General features: G+C 31.9%; 1 protein-coding gene across 1 annotated transcript in view; it reads right to left on the bottom strand.

Annotated features, from left to right (window-relative positions):
- The window catches only part of LOC126837288 (locomotion-related protein Hikaru genki), a 101174-nt gene extending 81716 nt beyond the window's left edge, over window positions 1–19458 (bottom strand). The window contains exon 1 of the mRNA XM_050571135.1: window positions 19151–19458. Coding sequence (XP_050427092.1) covers window positions 19151–19220 — 70 coding nt within the window. The 5' untranslated portion in view covers window positions 19221–19458. The remainder of the gene's footprint in view (window positions 1–19150) is intronic.
- Window positions 19459–21219: the final 1761 nt, after the last annotated feature.

Below are 21219 nucleotides of genomic sequence, written 5' to 3'. Positions count from 1 at the left end.
TAATACAGTTTATTCGGTTTTTAATCGCATACATAATAAACTAGTGGCTAATTGGAAATTATAGTTCGCTTGGACAACATTAATTCCGTGTAGTCGTTTTGACAGTAAAAATATTAAATAAATGAGTTTTCCGGCGTTTAATCCTCAATATTACGTACCATGGGAATACTAGCTTAATCCCATAATTTTAACTTCCCGCCTACGCCGAAAAAAAACAAATATAATATTTAAATATATTATTGTTCGGGACAGCGCTTGTCATTTTCATTTTTTTATCATTCAACAAAAAAAGTATTATAAATTAATTCGCAGTTACTAAAAAAGTACACAGAGCTATCAGTTTCATTAATTAACCCTACCCGTCGCTAAATTAAACATTTGAATTTTCAACAGAAAATTTGTTTGATGGAAACAAAGTATGTACTACATAGAAATTGCGTATAAAATAGTATATAGAAATTGTATAAAAAATTAAATTATTTTGAATATATAAATACAAATATTAGTGATATAGTTTATTTAGTCGTTGAATAAATTATAGTACATAATAAAGAAAATGTAATTGTCAAAAAAAAAAATTAAAATTGATATGGACTCTTGAAATTGAAATTGAAATGGACTCGATAATTTTTTTTTGTAAAGATGTTAAAACTAAAATAAAAAAACAGTTTTATCTGACGAAAAAAAACATAACATGAAATTCTCAAAGTATACTATAATAACGGGTTTTATTTAACCTTTCGATAAAAACGCATAAAAACTTTATACAACTTTTGTTACATTTTAAGGTTCCGGGGGTTAAAAAACTAGGTACCTTTGAAATGATGTCCAAAATATTTGCATTTATATGAAAGGCTAGTAAAAATATTTTTAGCTTTTTTGAAAGAGTAATTCATTGCCAAAATCGGTATGGATTCTATAAGTTTGGGTAAAAGTATAAAAACCGGAAGCTACATCATTAGTCAATAGTTACATAATAATATATTAAAACCGCCCTCATATAGGATATTATATGTACCTACATAATATAATATGATATTATACATGTACTATCTATAGCTATAGGGAACTTCTCAGGGTAAAATATATTCTACTCTATATAATACCTTATAATATTTTATTTTTAGAATCTTACATCATTCTTTATGTTATAAGTGATCACTTCGTGAATTTCCTGCTAGACTTTTTCAATAGGCCTTGTACGCTTTTTGGAGTATACAAAAAATTACTTTCAATTCAAGGCGCGATCGATACTTAACCAATTATTAATTATTGTCATATAAATATATAGGTTTCTTTCTGCAAGAGGCTGCACTGAAAATTGGAACCCTTGTGGAATCAATGTTTTGATGTAACAGATCCTTTATTAATATTACTCTTTTACGCACTATACCGATTTTGATGAAAGAAAAACTAAAAATAAAATCTGTGCCTTCCCGGTACTGTTCTTAGCTAATTATAATATTATCGTGATAATAAACGAGTTCCACAAATGCTAAAAAACTATAGGGCCCAGGGAAGTAACATTTTTTTTTGCAAATTACTGTGTATACATATTTTTGTTGGAAATTTTGTTGGCCGAGTAAAATAAATTGCTAGACGGTTTAATTCGTGAATAGCGACGTTCCTGCCATGTCGCGTGTATTGTGACGGTCTTCTGTCTTGACATCAACAATGCCATCGCCGAAGGTACAATGATGAACACCGAACGGCAGCTATGCAAGGGTGATATTTGACTGAACATAATGTCTTGCCGTTGTCATCAGCCGAACGGAATGAAACTCGACGTGAATATTTTATTATAATTGTCATTTATTTTTTATAAGTCGTTATCTATGCAAGGTTTATCTTCACCGTTCGTGATTTTTAAATGCACCGCACCAAACGGTGGATGGCAGATAAACTCGCAAAGTTCCCACGTCGTTTTATGCATATTGTTTAATTAAAAAGTAAAAAGTTTAATTAAATTCAACTGCGGGGTCGAGCACGTCCACGTACTTCCTATACCGTCGGTGCTATAAGCCGCGACTTCCCCTTTTTGGTCCGTGTCACCGTAAACGTCTATAAATGAGATATTATTCATTATTATTGTCTTTTTTTTGTATTATTATAACAATTTAAACTTCAAACGATATTAGCCTACTTTTGCCTTATGCTAATTTTAGATTTCATAGTTTGAAGATAATTGTTGTTCGATTTTTAACGTTTTTACTATTTTCGTAATAGTTTATTTTAGGGAAAACAATTTAAATTACTTTAGAGCGCTCTTCGTTGAAGTAGTGAATTTGGGTTCCTATCCGAAATACCATACAAGCGTCAGTATTTTTTGGTCGGCCGAACACGATATGTTTGATTGGAAGGTTGTTTCTGCATGAGTTTGGATGGGTATGTCATGTTCTCGCTCCAGTGATTATTATTTGCTTTCTTCTTTTAATATCAAGGTGATATTTAAATTTTTTTTGACAGCCCTGAACTTGTTTGAGATGGGTATGTTATTCAAATTGTTTGCCAGGCTACCATTATTTTGTTTTTAACGAGTTAACTGACTTTTAATTTTTCAAAATACCTCTTTAATAACTTTGTGAGTTAAATTTAATACTCAAGTCAATAATAGCCAATAACAAGCATCATGGCGAGTATCAAATTTGACTCGCAACGACAATCAGGAATGTTTTTTTAATTGTTCACATTACGAGATACTAGATATCAAAGTAAGGTGAGAGTTTAATAAGATGCACAAAGCAGTCAACTTGTTTTTGTCTTGATCGCCTCTGTTGTTGTAGCTGGTTTTTTTTATTATGGTAGCTTGGGACAGGGTAGGTTCTTAGATCTATTTTTTCATTCCTGAGTTTACCAATGTACGATTATTGATATAATTTCTGGGATATGTTGCAATTAATTAATTAATCGTTTCAACCTAGATACTAAAACTCCCCGGATGGGTGTGCAGAGATGAAAATGATAAGTGTATTCATTAAAAAAAAAATAGAAGTTCATCGGATTCACTCCGATCAGGGTTGAAATCGATCGACTAGTATAAACTTATTAAAAAACAATTGTGCGTACCAAACCGTTTTGAACGTTAATTGTATAAATCAATAGTGTGTAATAGATAACCAATAGTCTGAATAACTGTGGTTTTTGATCCATAAAAAAAAAAAATCACAAGTTGGGGAACTTTGGAAAGTCAAGCGGCAATCACAACAATAATATTTTGCGCGATAGAATATACAACTGAAAACATCCGTCTAAAAGTCCAATGGAACAATATTATGACTAATATCAAACGCCGTTGACGTATTTCTTAAAGCAACCTAATTAAAATATCATAAATCTTACTCGATGTTGTTGTCAATTTTTCATGGTCATATTATCGCGAGTCCCACGCGGCTCGGATGAAATCAGACTCGAGGAAAACAACAAAGCCTTTGGTAAATACCATCGCTATTATGGCGCAGTATAATAATTATTACAATACAGACGGTGAGACGGTTTTCCTTGCTGTCTCCTCTCGGTCAGTGATCGATTTTTTACGGGCCTACTCGCCTCGACAACACCGGCGACAGATATAATGATATAAGCACACCGCCTTGGGGCATAACGTTTTGTGTGTGTTAAAAGTTAAAAGCACCGGAACACGAGGGAGGAAGCCTATCACTTACAAACCTCTCTTCCCCGAAGGGTAGCCAAAAGGGGTTGAAACAAAGCGACGGCTGCTGTATTTTCGCGGCGTTTAATGAATTCCTAAAGGAAGCGACTTCGTGACTCGGCCGTGTGTGGACGAATGAATGCACACGGTAATGCGAGACGAAGGCGACGAACAAAATATAATTACTAGGCTCAGTTTGTCGCAAACTTACAAATACTTAGGCGAAGGCATTGAAGAAATTCGAATATGTTATTGTAAACACATTTCGATTCAAAACAGTATTCGACAAATGCAAAGCACCACAAACCACTACTTCGACTTGATTCTAATTTGATTCATCAGTAGTACAGCAAAAGCGAGCACAGCGGGGATAGAGCAAACTGTGGGAGGAGTTATTATTATAGCCCAACGAGGTAAAATCACTGGATGGTAGGTATATTAGATATCGTAGATTCAAACGTTGTAAAGGCCAAAATATGTCTAAAATTGTATTTTTAGTATTAGGGTGGATACGATAGGGGTTGAGAGAAATAATTTGTTACCGTTGTCATCCATATATCGTAATAAACAATGCAATAAAAATATTTCATTTGGATACCTGTTGACTGTTGATTAGATCACACATGGCAACCTAGAAATTTACTACGGCCAAAGTGATACTTTGCCCTTTTTTATTTTTCGGTAATAAAAAAAAAATATGACTACAGGTTTTTTAAAAAATTTAAAATGTTATAGTTCCACTCTAGATCAACATTTAATCAAACTTCAGACCTTAAGTCTTCATCATTAAAAAAATAAAGAAAAAGTTTCCACCCATTTTGGGGAAAAGAGAGTTGGGTGTTTTTTTACAGCTTTTAACGTTTGTCGACAGTACATTATTATCAAAAGAATATTTTATACAAATTTGAAAGTAATTAGACAATTAAAAAAAAAGTTATATAAGTAACTTTAAATTAATAAATATGTACATTTTTGTCGATTTAAAAGGTGATGGTGTGTAGTTTTTCAACTTTTTACCCAATCAGTTCCAATCAAACCTTTTCTATAATATTTTTGATTTATAGACTTTATACATGAAGAAATGATTTTGTGGGGATCCAGGCTTAAAAATAAAAAAACATATTAAAAAAACACTACCATCGAATTTTCTGGTTTTCAAGTTTAAAAATGTCGATTAGATAAATTTCAAATGTAGAAAAAAGAGGTAGGCTTGTAGGCTAGTTATAGTAAGAAATATGAATACACTGTTAAAATATATTATATTTGTAATAAAATATGATGGAAATGGAAACCACGTAGAGATGATAGTGTGGAGTCGAAATTTCCCACAAGTTTGTTTGAACTAAGTTTTTCAAAACTGTCCCAACTTGAAATCGCACATAAGACACATCGAGATAAAACATTAATAAAAACTATTGGATCTAAACAAATAAGAAATACACATCTTCGTTAAATTTAAATACACACTTTTGGACAAAAAAAAATTACAATAAATTTAGTTTAAATTGATATGTTTTAGTTTATAAAGTATTAATATATACATTTTTTTTTAATAAAACTAATTTCAGGTATATTTTTTGAACGCAAAAAACTTCAGAATGGTGTAAACTTTATAAGAACTACTAAACTTTTCTTATAAATTATTAGAATTGTTATTATTAAAGAAATTATTAGAATTGATGTAATAATGTTACCTAACCGTAAGTAGAAATTATGACGATAAAAAATTATGTGTAACGGTAAACACAAGCAAGCGATTGGTTAAACAATATTCAATACATTTGCATAGATGCTTAATCACGTTTAATGTGCACAACTGGACCAAGTCAAATGTTGAAAATGTTCCATTATTCATCATACGAAGTCAACGAATCGAAAAACACGATCGAACAAACTGCGCTATTGTATTAAAATCAGAATGATCAGATTTAATTTAAAAAAAGAATAATATTAACACTGCGTCGTGTCCGCATGAATTGTTTTGGAAATTATGATATTATTTGAATATCGATTAACGGTGTCTGGTGTTTACGTTCCCTTTTAAACAAGCAGTGAGTATTTTTTATTTTATTTTTTTAACCTCGGGCCGTCCAATAAGAAGAATATTTTTTAGCTCGAAAAGATGTTGAAAAGTGTTTACCGGACCCAAGGGACGCGGTAGTTCATTTTGGATGCATAAAAATAAAAACAAAAAAAAACAAAATATGCTCGAAAACAAGGGAAACTCGAAAACCCTTTGTGCCGTCATTAAGACCCATGTACTCCACTCCGGTGGTTTTATCAGAAGAATAAACAACCGGCAACAACGCCTCTAGATGCTTTTCGAATCTATCTCCATGCCGTCCGGATAAAATATACAATTAAATTTCACCAGACGTTTGTGTATATTATGATATTATATCGTCCGGGGTGCGGACTAGAGTCTGACGGGTTGGCGGGTGGGATCGGACAACACAAAAAAAGATTATATGTATATAAATAAAAATAAATAAAACGTGACTCGGCGAGAGAGATACAAAGTCATTTGCTTATAAACACTCGAAAAGGCCAAAAAGAAACTTTGGTGCGGACGAAATGACTGAAGTAAAAAAAATCTTGTTCCGCCGTACACGCGGTTATAACTCAAGTCCTACTGACGGGGCACGGGGGGGGGGGGTGGAGGTGTTTTCGTAGGATAAAACTTGCTGATGTCGCTACCGATATGTCTTTAGTTTTTCGCGTAATATTATACACGGGTTTGTCGTCGGAAAGTTTGTTATCTCTGGACGAGCAAAGTTAAAAAGTTAATACAACAGATGTTTTTACCCGGTTACCGCCGTCGTTATATTTATAAAGATAGCAACATTTTTATACGAGCAAGATTAATGTCCGGACCAACGAGAGAAAAATAAATAAACAAACAAAGGGCTAACCAGAAAGAAAGTAGCAGAGATAGACCGGGCGACCGGCGTCACGGGGGTTGGGGCGGGGCGAAAAAGATAAATGTGAGAAAACCGGACACCTGGTTGACGACTAGTCGGCTATAATATGGTATCGGCGCCGCCGACGTTTCATTCGACTTGCGAACACCGAATTCGACCCTTTTGAAATTTAAACGCTAACCCTTCGGAAATGGAAAATATATGTCGTTCCTTCTTTTTATACAGGTATACGAGCGAAACGAAAACCACGCCACTCGGTATAGGTCCGTTCGGGTAAGAGTTACGGGCCACGCCGGCCTGAATATTAAGGTGTATATATTTTTTTTTGTCATACTGTTCTTGCTTGCCGACCGTATAAGCCATAAGCCAATTTCGACGTGTCGAGTCCGACGATCACGTACGTTGTCAATAATAATCAAACATTATTGGTTTTGTGCATTATCACACACACGCACAACACCAGTAACAATCCGTCCGTAACGATACCTAGGCGATAGGCAAACGTACACATAATATTACAACAGTCATTGATAATTGAAAATATGATTATTATTACCCCGAGAATTTCGCCCTCGACGCAGTTAGTCATTGAAAGGTCACATCATCGTGGGATTTGTGAGATTTTAAGCTAAAGCTAGAGATGTAGAAGCATAATGTTTTTTTATATTTAATAAAAAACTAGTTATTTTCTCTTCAAAAACTACAAAACTATTGCAATTGTTTTTAAAATAAAATTAGCGGCTTATTGTTAATGATGTATATGATGTTCTTTGGTAGTACTGATCAATGAACCTCTCTCTACGGTAGCTCCATCGAGCCGTGGGCCACAATAATGTGTTACATGCGTGCGCGTGTATAATAATACAGACCAAGGATTTTCCGGGATATGTTTTTCCATTCAGGTTGTTCGGCTCAAAATCGTGTACGGTACGTAACCCTTACGGTCATTGTTGGACGGCTGCAGCTACACATAATGGATTTGCTAGTTGTGCCGGGGGTTTTTATCTACCCATTGGCCATAATCATCGACGAGGGTAAAACAGCTTCCTACCGAAAAATATTACTACAGTACATTTTTACGTTACAACCGTGCAGGTACACGGAAATCATTTCATCCCCTTTTGCGTTATTCTTTTAAGACTATTATCAGTTTACCCCCGGGAGAGTCGTCTAACGACTCTGCCGGTCGTTCCACGACAATATTATCATATTATTATGTATATTATCATCTGTACGACCATCCGAAAGGGACGGCAGTTAAGTACGTATGAGATGTATACAGGAAAATATGTAAATTTACACTCGCCCTTTGGTTTCTTTTATAATATTATAATATAATAAACTCGCAAAACCATCGAATCACCACGGTCGATCAATTTCCCGTCGTCCATGGTCTTGGAACTGATCTTTACCTACATCTTATTGTCTCCACCTTACTTGTCCTTACCTTGTCTTGTTCATAACCTTCTTCCCGCTCATGCTTTCCATCTCTCCTTATTGTACCCTGCACCTAAATGAAACCCTTTGTAATTTCAATCGCATTCTCTTAGGCTGTCCAAGTCTAAACTCTAATAGAAAAAGTTTGCTCACTCGTTTAACGCCTCTCGGCTATTTCCTTTCTTCTTTTAAACTCCCGTTGTCCTTCCGTTATCTTCCTTCTAATATCCTTCATTACTAAAGCTGGTTTTGTTATTTAATTGTTTTGTAATTGCATGTAATAATTGTTTTTTGCGCTTTGTTTTGTTTTAAGTTTATATAAGTTACAATTACATAGTTTGTCATAATAATTGTCATTCTATACTATTTTTTTATAAATAAAAACGCATTAATATTTTAAAAAGCAATCATAGTCGATATGATTGAAAAATAACAATATTCATAATAATCTTAATTGGCTAAATAACATTACAACTGCGGTACTACAATAATGTATTATTAGTTCAAACACTTTAGTTTAACCCTTCAATCCCAATTCTTAAAAATGTTAATAACATTTTTTTCATGTAGATTAACTTATTAAGAATTCGGGGAAAATACAGATTTTCGAAAAATAATCTCTAAAGAACTCACAATCTCAGGTGTTATGTGATAAAATATTAATGTGGAAAAAAAATATTATATTGCTCTATGATTTTTCCTGCAAACTTCTCTTGCAAAACAGTATGTCACTCACATTTTAAGAGATTAATTTTTAAAAACACTTTCTAAAAAAGTTTGCATTTTTTAAATTTTAAGTGACACGTGAATTTTAGAGGATCTTACAGTGAATATCGTGGAGAAGTTTATTTTTTGTCAACATCATTATTATATTATAGGAATTAAATTGAAATTTTTATACTTATTTAATTATTAAGTCTTAATGTGAAGGTGGTGAAGGATTATTTTACAGCTTCCAAGATACATTTTTAAGAGGGCGCCACACACCGGTTATCTTCAAAAAACCCGCCTTGTGCGGATAAATTTTACAAAGGCTGTAATCAAAACTTAGAAACCAAATTTTCACATAATATAGACAACAACATTTTCTGTGTTCTACCATAGCCCTTTTTTTTAATATTTCAACCAGTTAATGAATAACTAATTAATTAAGAAAGGACATTTTTAACTTTTTTAAAAATGATATAGCGTTGGCTGTATTAAGTATATCGAAAAAATACGGATGATGGAACACAGATATTTTTGTCATAAATAATATGTATGAATTTCTTTCCTTAACTTTGTATGAAGCCTGAGAAAAATTAATTCGGGTAAAGCTCAATTCAACAGACATTTTTTTTTAAATCGCTGTCAAGGATGCTGTGATAGTCCGAAAAATAATTCAACTACTAAAAAAGAGTCCTAACTATTGAACTCATAGTTACACATCACAGTTAAACCTTTAAGTAAAGATTTTGTAAAAAATTGCCTATACTTTACTCCTTAAAAATGGGCGGTGTGGCGTCCTCTTAACAGCTATAATTATTGTAGCGTAAAAAGTCACCCTCGTCATTTGCCAATCTTTTCGCATCGGTTGTATTATTTAATAGATTTTATACCTATTATCCAAATGAGAACACTTATACCATATATCGTAATTCATTAATGTAATGAAAATGTTTTTAAAATATCTGTTAACTGTTCACATATAGTAATCTGGAAATTTAGTACAGCACGAGTGTAGTAGTACCTAAAAAAACTAAATAAAGGCAAATAGTTAATAATATTTTCTTAAATTTACGACCCAATATAGTACTTTTAGATCTAAATGTTATGATCTGTATTGGTTTGATATATGAAGAAATTAGTTCAGCAGTTAAGTAAATATCGTGGGTCCAGAGGGAAAGGAAACATAATTTTTTTAAAACGTATCCAAGCTAAAACAATACCTTTTGAGCTGGTAACCAAAAACGAAAAAACGTTTATACCTTCGGTTACAACGCGGTGGATTTGAAGATAGTATAAATTGTAACGGCGTACTCCTTAATGGACAGTAAAGGTATAATATAAGGGACAGTGTCGAGAAAACGATTTGATGCTAATCAACTCCTTACTAACCGTAAAACCGCATCCAAAAGCGTCGGACTGTAATTTAATCGCTTTCAAATTAACAGACCGTATGCCATCGCGTGATAATTGCTCACTGTGCTGAGTTTAAACTGTACATGCTTTATACTGTAAAAGCTTTTTTTTTTTATTAACTAGTGGAAATCGTATTATTTTTTCGAAATTTTTTAACTCTTCACTTGAAACAAACGTACATAATTGGTTTTTATATGGAAGTGTAATCTTTAGTCTCTGTCAATTGGTCATTGAATTTGATCAATTTAAGTAATAATTTCTAACGATTCATCAGTAAGGGCGATCACTAAATTTCAAAGAACGATTTAAATATATTCACAAATAGTTAATTATTCACGTTAGTCAAGTCTAGACTTTCATACCGGTGGAACGCGACGCGTTATTGCACTTAAATATTAATCAACCGTGAATTATTATGACCTGAATAATATAGCGGAATGCGTTCATGAAATATATTAATGTTATATTATAGTGTGTAGTAAACGCGCGATAATAACATGTGGAAGCCCGACAATTTTTATATTACCAATACTGCACGGTATTATATGATCCGACGGTAAACATATATTATTATTTGTATGTAATTTCCTGCTCTGGATGTATACCGATGGGGTGTTATTGCCCTCCTCTCATTTGCGTTTAGATATACATTTTATTATTATTATTACTATTATATATATTTATATTTTATATTATAGCGCAGTGCGGGAGAGAAATCATCGGCATCCGGGTAAAAAATTCAATATTATCAAACCTAGTAATTGAAAATATATTCTACATGATAATAATATTGTACCTACGTCATCACGCATATTGTAAATTCAATTTCAAAGTACCTTATCCAGTAAATATACGGTCGTTCGTCTGCTGCGGTAATTGCGTCTTGTGTATATGCGCAGGCCAATATTCTAAGAGGAAGGCAAAGGTCTAATAATCGAACCATATAAAGTGTAAAACTAATGAGTGTCGACGTCGATAAAAAGGCAAAATATTAATAAAATGTCAAAACGAAAAACTTGCATTTCTTAAATGCAATTTATTTCGCAATGTTAAAGTGCTACAAAGTCTCGGGCATAAAAAAAAACAAATATATATACTTAAATACACATATAAGCATAGAATTTGTTTGATGGCGCTATACAAGATTCCGATTATGAGCATAAACCGTTATGCGTTATAGTCTGTTTGCTCGTTTGTTTTTCTGAGAATCAGCCGACTGTTGAAATAAAGCGAAAAAAATAAATACAGTTTTTCCCTTTGAAGGAAAGGCATTAATAATATAATACGATACACGGCTAATTTGTCTTATGATTTACTGTCGCTTATCAATAATCTCTTATCAGCTCCTTCTCCTTGTTTTTAGGTTTTTGATAAATGTCCCTCTCCCTCTCCTACACTCACTTTCTCTCTCTTATTTTTATATATATCACTGAGATACTATCGATATTGTCGTCTTCGCAAATTTTTGGATTGCTCCCCCCCCCCTTACATCCATAGGACGTACTCACGTCAAAACGGCTATTTGATTAAAGAGTTACCAATTTTTTATTTAAAAAAAACCTATTATTAATTGCATATTGGGATTAATAAAAAAATTTAAGTACATTTATTTGAATAATCCTGAGTTTTCGGATTACACCCAACATTATGGATTACGGATTATTATTTTTTATTTTAAAATGAAAAATAGCACAAAATCTTAGAACCTTATTTAAGATATATACCGTTTCTATAATTCTTATTTGACATTCACAGGTTGTTACAGTATTATGCATGATTTCTTTATTCGTTTGGAAATGGTTCAATGGTTTAAAGAATTATTTTTCCAAGAAAAATTGGATTTAAACAAAATATGAAACCCCCCAGCGCGTCGTCCAGGATGTTCATGAGCGTTTCTACAGCATGTGTAAAATAAATATCGGATCTTTACCTCAAAATATTTACTAGCGTATGTACTGGGAATATTTTTAATTTGTATTCCCGTTTTTCTAGAATGACGGAATATTTGTAGTCCGTGATGGATTACTTATAAACCATAATATATTATTTGTACACCATTTATCCGACCTATTGGAATAATAGATTATTTTAAATCCTGTAATCCTGGATTACTTAGATTAGTTAAAAAAATAGTCCAATAATCCGGGTTTGATAATCTCTGCACTCGTCATAGTTTATTTAAAAATACATATATTATATTCTAGTGGTTGGAAACGTCACGTTATCTACCAAATATGCACGTACAAACATTTTGAAGAGAAAAACCATTAAATATAGTTTATAAAATGATTGTGACCGGAAAAAATATTTCCATAGTCGAATTTAATGTATTTTTATGCTGTATGTTGTTGCTGTTATTGGGCTGGACACGAGCAATTTGATGTCGCCATTTTCGCGTTACACTTTCAGTTAGAAATAAGAGATTTGCGATAAGTGATTAGAGATAAGAGGTAAGAGATAAAATATATGAGATAAGAGACAAAAGAAAAGCGATAAGAGATAACATATTCACGATTAAATGTTTTTCCGTGGAGCGAAGAAAATATCTAGGTTAATTTCTTGCTGTGTTATATTATAGATTATTATTTCTATGTTTATTGACAGTACAAGCGTGGCGACGATTACATTTTTTTTTTTTTTAAACAAAGCTCTCCTCGAATCCGTATAAAAGACATTTGTATTATAATCGCACAACAGCAAGCGGTACGGTTTTGTTTTCGTTCATAATAGATTTTATTCAGTAATGTCGCGCAACTAAACAGCTTTGTCGGGATTACTAGCGCGGACAAATTTACAAAACCGTTTCAAAGGCTTCTGGAAAAACGGCATGAAATCATTGTGAATATGACAAACGCTTGTCGTTTGGTATAAATCATTTGCGAGACGGAGGGACGACGGACGGCTAAAGAGCAAAATGCAAATGCCCACGGTCGTTGCTGGAAACCAACAATGATGAACGATATAGGAATTAGAGCGGTACATTAAACTCATTTGAATACACCAACGGACCTCGAACCGGCCATTTATTATGTAAAACCATTTTCAGACTATTTTTTTTTTTTTATAATACACAGACGCCACGTTAAAAAAAAAAAGAAATCCGTGTATGTGTGTGTGTAAAGCGAAGACGGCGAGTATAAGGGGGGGGGGGTAGAAAGATGTATGATCAGAAAAAATCCGTTTAAAGGAACATTTTTCAATTTTCTCCGTCCCTTATTACGTTTGTTGACGGTCTATTTACTTTCCTCTTTAACCGAAAATTACATTTTTTTTTTCTTTCGCTCGATTTATTATGTTACCGGTATAATATTATGTTTACCAAGCGCTTAGCCGCAAATCGTAATTTATACCTGGCACGTATATATTTTTTTTTTTACCCTAATTAGACTGTTGAATATTATAACACTACCTCGTGCTGATACTCGTTTGTAGCCGTTATAATTACCTGATAGGAAAAAAATTCAGACTTTGAACTAAAGCTAGAAAATATGTAAAGCGTGTTAATGTTTTTAGAATTTGTCAAACAAAAAAAAAAAGTAAATAAGTATAATTTCTTGGTCGACACATATCTTAAAAACATTTCTCTGTTAACGATGAGGAAATAAGTTAAGACTTCGTATGAAGGAGCTTATTTAATATAAAAATCCCTCAGCTGTCCTTTGTACTGTATAAATTATCATCAAACCGATAGACTTGGTTCTTATATCACAACTGAATTTCTTGCGTGTAATACCATCATTTAACAACAAAATTCATCTGTTTCGCCTCGGCTGTATGCATAGTAGGAAGATGTATGTCATATTTTGTCCATAAGACCTTTATTATATTTTACGGGCTGGCTTTTATGGAAGAAGAAGTATTAAACCAAACCCCACACGTGTGTAAAATGTGTCCATAACGGTTTTGAATGATTGAACGTTAAAATGTAGTTATTCATACTAATATATTATGTTGGGGGTGTTTGTGGATAGAATATAATATTAGATAATTTTAATATTAGTTAGCAAACAAAAAATAAGACTATGTGTACTCGTATTTTTATGTTTCCAATCGAATATAATAATTTCCAAATTACATATAAATAAAATAGGTTTTTTTTAAAGTTACAGTTTTATTATCGGAGTTAACGATTTTTTTCCAGTTCGTTTTATCCGTATCATAATTATTTTGGTATTTACATTTTGTTAAGAAAGTAATAATTTCCACCCTCACTAATTTATATCGATAAGGGGATTAATGAACATTTTAAGTTGACCCGAGATGGAAGTTAATTTTAATGAAACGAGTAAAAGAAAGCAGTAATAAGTTGTTCTTCTTAAACAAAACTTTTTTTTTTTTTTTTAATCCGTTATGTCAAAGAAATATGATAATATTTTAATGGAGAATCAGCGTTAAAGTTTTAATAAAAAATATTTGTTTATTTGGACGAAAATTGTCATAAATATGTATAAGAACTGTTCTGATTGCAAAATACAAGATATGTATTAAATATATTATATTTTACGTATTAAACATAATATAAATTTAATGCTTTTTATTTTTTGTATACTTATGCCCAAATCCGATACACTTATTACATAAAGGTAGTTTTCTAAATTATTATTTTTATGTAGGTACCTACTGTTTATTATGTAATAATATATTTTATGAAGCAGTTCTTTATCGACCAAATTGCTTATATGTAGTCAAAAACAAGCAATATATCGTGACGTGCAAAGTTATGACATATTATTATCATAGGTATTAAAAGAAAGCCATTAAATGGACGAGCCACCAGCCAACACTCTGATTTCTTTTGCCGAAGTCATATTTCTTTTAAGTTTTACAGCGATCGTCTGAATTAAAAATAAAAAAATATGAGAAAAAAAATGTAGTCGATCAAACACGAGTACAGAATCTTTTACAAACAACAGCTATCATACTTGAAACATTGTTACAAAACTACTTTTTGTTTTAATATTTAAATAAAATACGTCATTGTTAAATGCAAGATAAAAAAACAAAATATTATATTGTACACAAAAATAATAATTGTGAGATACAGAGAAGTAATGACGAAAAAGTTTTGATTACTTCACAACAAAATCAAACTGGCAGACCATTGTCGAAACACAACCATAATGTCTTACTACGGTTTTCAGATACGTTTGTAAAACAAAATGAAAAAGTTGCAGATAGTTAAAAATACATTACTGGAAGAAAAAAAACCATCTGTATTATAATTCAGTTGGTATAAGACACAAACAAAACCAATACCGATAACGGGAATAGTTTTTGTTGGGAACTTTGTACAATTTCGGTCATTTTTTTCATTTCTTTCTTTGCTGAAGAGCACCGGCCTTTCAATTTAATTAGCTCGTTTTAATCACTTTTATAATTATACATTTTCGTTTGGTTTTACCATTAATTTTCTATCCTGTTATTCTATTTAGTTGTAAAGATTAACAATCGTTATAATTTAATAATGTTACTTGAATTTAATTATTTGTATATATGTAATATAACATATTATAACTCAATCGTTCTCAATATAATTGTCGAGCTAAATATTGTATAATATAGGCTATATAATAAACAAAAAAAAACTTTGTTCAATATCATTACAATTATTATATTACCTATATTATATTTCAAAGTAAATAAAATCATATTTATCATTTTCTTATCTAATAGTAAAAAAAATCTCGCTTATGTGATAAAATTAGTTTTCCAACACTATTTATCTGTAGACCGGTAAACTGCAAACGAATGAACCAAAGTACATTTTTTTATTTATGAAAAAACAACAAACCTCATGTTTGTTTTTTTTTGATGGTCACATACCTTTACAATTATTGTAAGTAAACTTTTTTTTTAAATTTAAAATCGTCCACTATTATTTTATTAAAAATTGCAGTTCAATCATTTTAAAACTTTTTAAACCAAAGGGTTTTTTACTCAAGCCATTGTCAAGAACATTTAGCGCGGTGTCTGCATATATTTCGTATACACTAAACATATATTGAAATCTCTTGTACTGCGAAAACTTTTGATGATTAATTAGTGCTTTATAGTTATTTACATTCCGTGGTAATAATTCCATTGTAATCGAATGCACTGTATAATATTATGCTGTCTAATTAAATTAAATTTAAAAAAAAACCTTGCATACAAATCACGTTGTGTTTATTCAACCAACGCGTAATTAATTTGTAATCAGAAAAAAAGAAATTTGGTTGAACATTGAAAGCTCTGCATAATTTTTGTCAAACATCTAATTAACACGATTACTGTTTTTATATTCGTAGTGCTCGATGGCTTACTAATTAAAATTAAATATATACATATATATATATTAACCTAAAACTTGGGGATTTAAGGGAGAACCTGGTGTGGCTTGGACCTCAGTTGACTCCAGAGACTATAAGCTAGGAATATCATCGTTAACTTGGTTAGAGAAATAAACAAGATAAAAAGGGTGTCCTACTCAAGCACGATGGCGGAAAATCGTCCCAAGGCTCTAAAGTCCTAAGTAGTACACCTTTGCCGGTTGGATAGCCGTTATTTAATTATACTAGATAGGTTTTTTTTTAATTTTGTATGATCTAGAAAAAAAATAAGTTTTGAAAAATTCTGTGTTCAATCTAGCGACAACATGTTTTCCAATCAAAGCTTCGGTATTTTTTTTTCTCTAAATAATTCAAAGTAAAATTGTAAGTGTTGAATAATTCTACAGTTGTATTCACTTCTGTATTGGTGCTTAAGGATTTTTTTGATTTTTTACAAAAATCTAGAATCTTAAGATTTTATAACATTTCCCCTCGAGTTGATAATGTACAATAATAAATTAAGCGACAATTTTATAATTTACCGACCGTAAACAAAATGTATGTGCAGATCGCCAAAATGCCAGTGTCATGTTTATTCAATAAATAATATAATATCTGTATAGTTATGCTCTTCCTGATGTAACACGAGGGATCAAAATACACCATCGTATAACGCTAATACATTTTCATGATAAAAAAAATAATAAATATGTTCAACAGTGTAAATTTATTATTATTCCCGGCGAAACCACCAAGTTAATTAGATTATAAAAGTTAAAAACTCCGTCAAGTGGTTTTTCTTTTCTTTTCGCGTTTCTGCGAGAATACATAAAGTTGTATTTTATACTTCCTTGACGCTTTCGGGGTGGACTAGGTAAGGCTTATGAAATATTATAATATTCCGCCGAGGTGAAACCGAAACGGTCACGAAGCACATAGTCGTTTGTTTCTGTTTGGCGTAGACCGGACATTCGGAAACATACCCCAAAACATTCCCAAGACGTTTGAACGCGTTCAGCTTACTTAATGTTCGAATAGGCCATTCCGAAGAAAAAGATTGGGTAAAAACAGAAAGAAAGTAATAAACATAAAGCCGAATTGCACAAAACATTGGCTCAAAAAAAAAGTAGTTCCATCATTAATATTTATTAATATTTACATTTCCGAGGAGACCAATTTTTTTCATTTTTCACACAAAAAAAAAGTATTACCTATATCTGCTTAACTTATTGACTCGGATTTTGTACACTTTATTTTAATTAAGAACTGTCATTAATAGTGTGTTTCAAAAATTATACATGTTTTAAAAACATAATATTAAGATAAAAAAAATGACTACGAATAATACTTTTCTATTATACAACAGAAAATAATCCCAACTGAAGTAGGTATTTCAAAAAAAATCGGCTCAATTTTATACAGCATTCTTTAATTTTAAAAAAAATGTAATCAAGAAGCATCATCGAAAAATACACGTTTTACTTTAGTGTTTTTTTTATTTTGATAAATATAGCTTTTTTGTAGCTATAAAAGACTAACAACATTTTTTTATCAAATAAGGCGTAAAGTTATATATACTGACTTTTACAATACAATTTTAACCGAACTGTTTACAACGGTATTCTCTTACCCAATACAGTATTATGGTTTTACTATTTTGTTTCTTTTCCAACCTTCAACATGCTCGTGACATCTCGGTCTATGATCGAGGGAGTTGAAACTATAACGGGACGAGTCACATAAACCGAAATTAATGAAACGAAGGGTTGTAATAGAAGTTCTAGAATACATTCTTGAATGATATAATAGTGATCGAATAAAACCATGATCTACAGTGGAATGAGATTCACTTTACTCTGTCAATCGACAAATTAGTTTTTCAAAATATTAGTCCTGCACTTAAGTCGTCTTCGCGAAAATTTGACTTACACCACTATGGTTAAAACCCCCATAGTCGTTTCCTGTGTAAAAATTAGATTTCAAAACAAACCGGCTGTTTTTTATTTTAATTCACTTTTCTTGATTATCTGGCAAACGTTATACTTGGTGTTATAATATATTTAAATTTGTTTTCGAAAATCGAAGGTATGATTTGTTATAATTGTCTTTTTTAATTTCTATTTAGATCAACGATAATATATTCTAAACCGATGATCCGATTGCTTCTTATAGCAAACCTGAAAATTGTACCTAAAAGATGCTCCATTCAAGCAAAATGAAAAAAGTTCGCATCCCTTACTGTACAAATTCGTAAAATATGTACATATATTTCCCCTTAAAATTAGGGTGCGCAACCACTTTTAAAGAAAAAGTTGAATTATTGTCAAACTTTTAAGAGACAAACCAAAAAATGTCACAAAACTCCAAAAAGAAGAGACCATATTTATTTATTTATCATTTTTAGATAAAGTTTTGAAACAAAACGTTTGGAAATTAGATCCATAGTAGGGCTACATAACATGAAAAACCCAAATTGTATTCTAAATCCTAATACCTACAATTATGTCAAACATATTTTGGTCTTCATAACGCTTGAATCTTGAAACGAAATTCCTACCATCTTATTGAGATTCGCATCGAAGCGTTTGTTTCAATGTGATATTATGACTTTCAGCTGTGCTGTTAATGGTTCCTAATCACCTGTGACCTCCCCCACCCACAATACGCTCCGTCCCAACTATGCTGCTTTATTTAATTTAATTTTTTTTTTTTACCTGATTCTTGTAATTGACCGTCGACACACAGTGCACACGCTGCCAGGACGGAGATCACCGCGTACCACATTGTCGGCACTCGTGAAGCACACGTGACTTAACTTTGCCGGTTAGAGATGTTCACGTCAACGGCCTGGACCCCGGCATCGCCGGTGCCGTAACATGGCGGGAAAGGTTTTTTTAAGTTTGGTTTTATTTATATTATTTTTTTCAACGGTTTTTATACACTATTATGTCGTTGCACACGTCGAGCTCGTTACGGGAAGGGAGAGAGAGAGAGAGAGAGGCAGAGTGCGCTCGCGAACACCAAAGGCGCCAGCGGGAAACTGACACGCTGATTTTCCGACCGCCGACGGAAAACGGATTTCCCGGCTAGTACACACACACACGCGCGGTATTCCCAAGGCAAAGGGACGCAGGCGTAGTGGGCAAACGCCAGCGCCGGGCCACGGTGGTTGACGCTAATTTAGTTAGATGACTCTGACAATCCGTCATTTCGAAAACATCCGAATTCGATTTACCCGAAAATTTTCGACGGCACGCACAATAAAGTCAATCGTTGCGCCTTTCTTATTTATTTTCATTTTTTTCCCTTGGACGCGCTTATAAATTAAACCTCCCGTTTCCCGTGGCCACCCCTCTAATATTTTATCTCTTCAAAAACGCTTGGCAATAGCGTCGTACGATTCCGCCGTTAACTCGGCATTGGAAAAGAGGAAACCAACTAATGGTACCTCGGAAAATATCCGATGAAATTTAATTTCATGTAGACAGACATTTTAAAAAGTGGCAGGGTTCAAAATTTAAATTTGCATCAATCGGTTCGTTTGCTATGACATTGTAAAGATGTGGATTTAAGATCAATGTCCGTTCGGTTTTTACAACAGTAGCAAAGCAATATTCCATTAAATAATAATACTGATCACCGTCGATAACACTATACCATCGGTCACCATAACTGTGATTGAATATAAGGTACAAGAACCGTTTGTCGATCATTATCTCAAAACAATTCATTGTGTCTAGTCATCGTTGTTGTTTTCACCTAGCGAAACAATGCGAACATAAATACGATCTTTGTGGGCTACTAGAAAACCGATGACATACGACAATTATAATGGGGTGAGTGTCATCTTTTCAAAGTAATAGAAAACGAACAGGGTGATGAAAATTTAAAATTTAAAAGCTAACATTTTTGTAAAAAAAATTATGCATAACTATGGTATTAAGAACATATGTTCTAATTTTAAAAAAACTAGTTATTTTCTCCATTCCACGGATAAACATTGAATCATGGATATGTTATCTTTTATCTCTAATCCCTAATTTTTTAATATTTTAAAATATTTAAAATCATTTTTGAATATTGTAACGTGAAAATGACTACATACAATTTCTAAAACTACATTATATTCTTATGCTAAAATACAATCCAAAACAGACAACTATACTAGTTTTAGTTGTTTACCTGTTACAAAATAACGTTTTAATTGATAATACAATGGTTTATAGTATTAACTGAATTTTAGTGAACATCTTCAGTAGAATAAATGTAATTTCATTTAAAATACACTTAACTGGCTTGCGATCTGTAAATGGCCGAGTGATACAGTATTGACTGTACAGGGATACCTGTCAATGAATTTACCGGATACAATTTTACATTATAATGTAGTCAAATATTTTAGCTAAGACGATGCGAAAATATGATTGCATCATTAATGAAACACTTACATTTTGTTACATTTTTTTTTTTTATTAGTTGTACCACATCTTTATAAATTACCTAACAAATCATTATAAATCTTCTTTAAAATAATGACTTGTTATTAATTATTCAATAGTTAATGTGATCAACGTCTGAATTGTTAATTATTTTACCCGGATATTTATACGTTGTAAGACGTTAAATTTCCGGCGTTCTTTAAATATTTTAGCTCCGTAATGGTGTATTTAATAAGTATTTTATGTACGCGTTAAAAAACTGTTTAAAAAAATGAAATCTTCTTGATGATGGATATTTTTAATAAAATTTATATAATTACAAAACAAAGCAAAACGATTTTCAG

The sequence above is a fragment of the Adelges cooleyi genome, unplaced genomic scaffold (genome assembly GCF_023614345.1).
Source record: "Adelges cooleyi isolate 19-005CV unplaced genomic scaffold, UGA_ACOO_1.1 ACOO_flye_CR_arks_rails_tigmint_CR_PRNA_248, whole genome shotgun sequence".
Lineage (NCBI taxonomy): Eukaryota > Metazoa > Arthropoda > Insecta > Hemiptera > Adelgidae > Adelges > Adelges cooleyi.
Note: the sequence above shows the minus strand (reverse complement) of the source record. Positions and strands in the feature narration are given on the sequence as shown.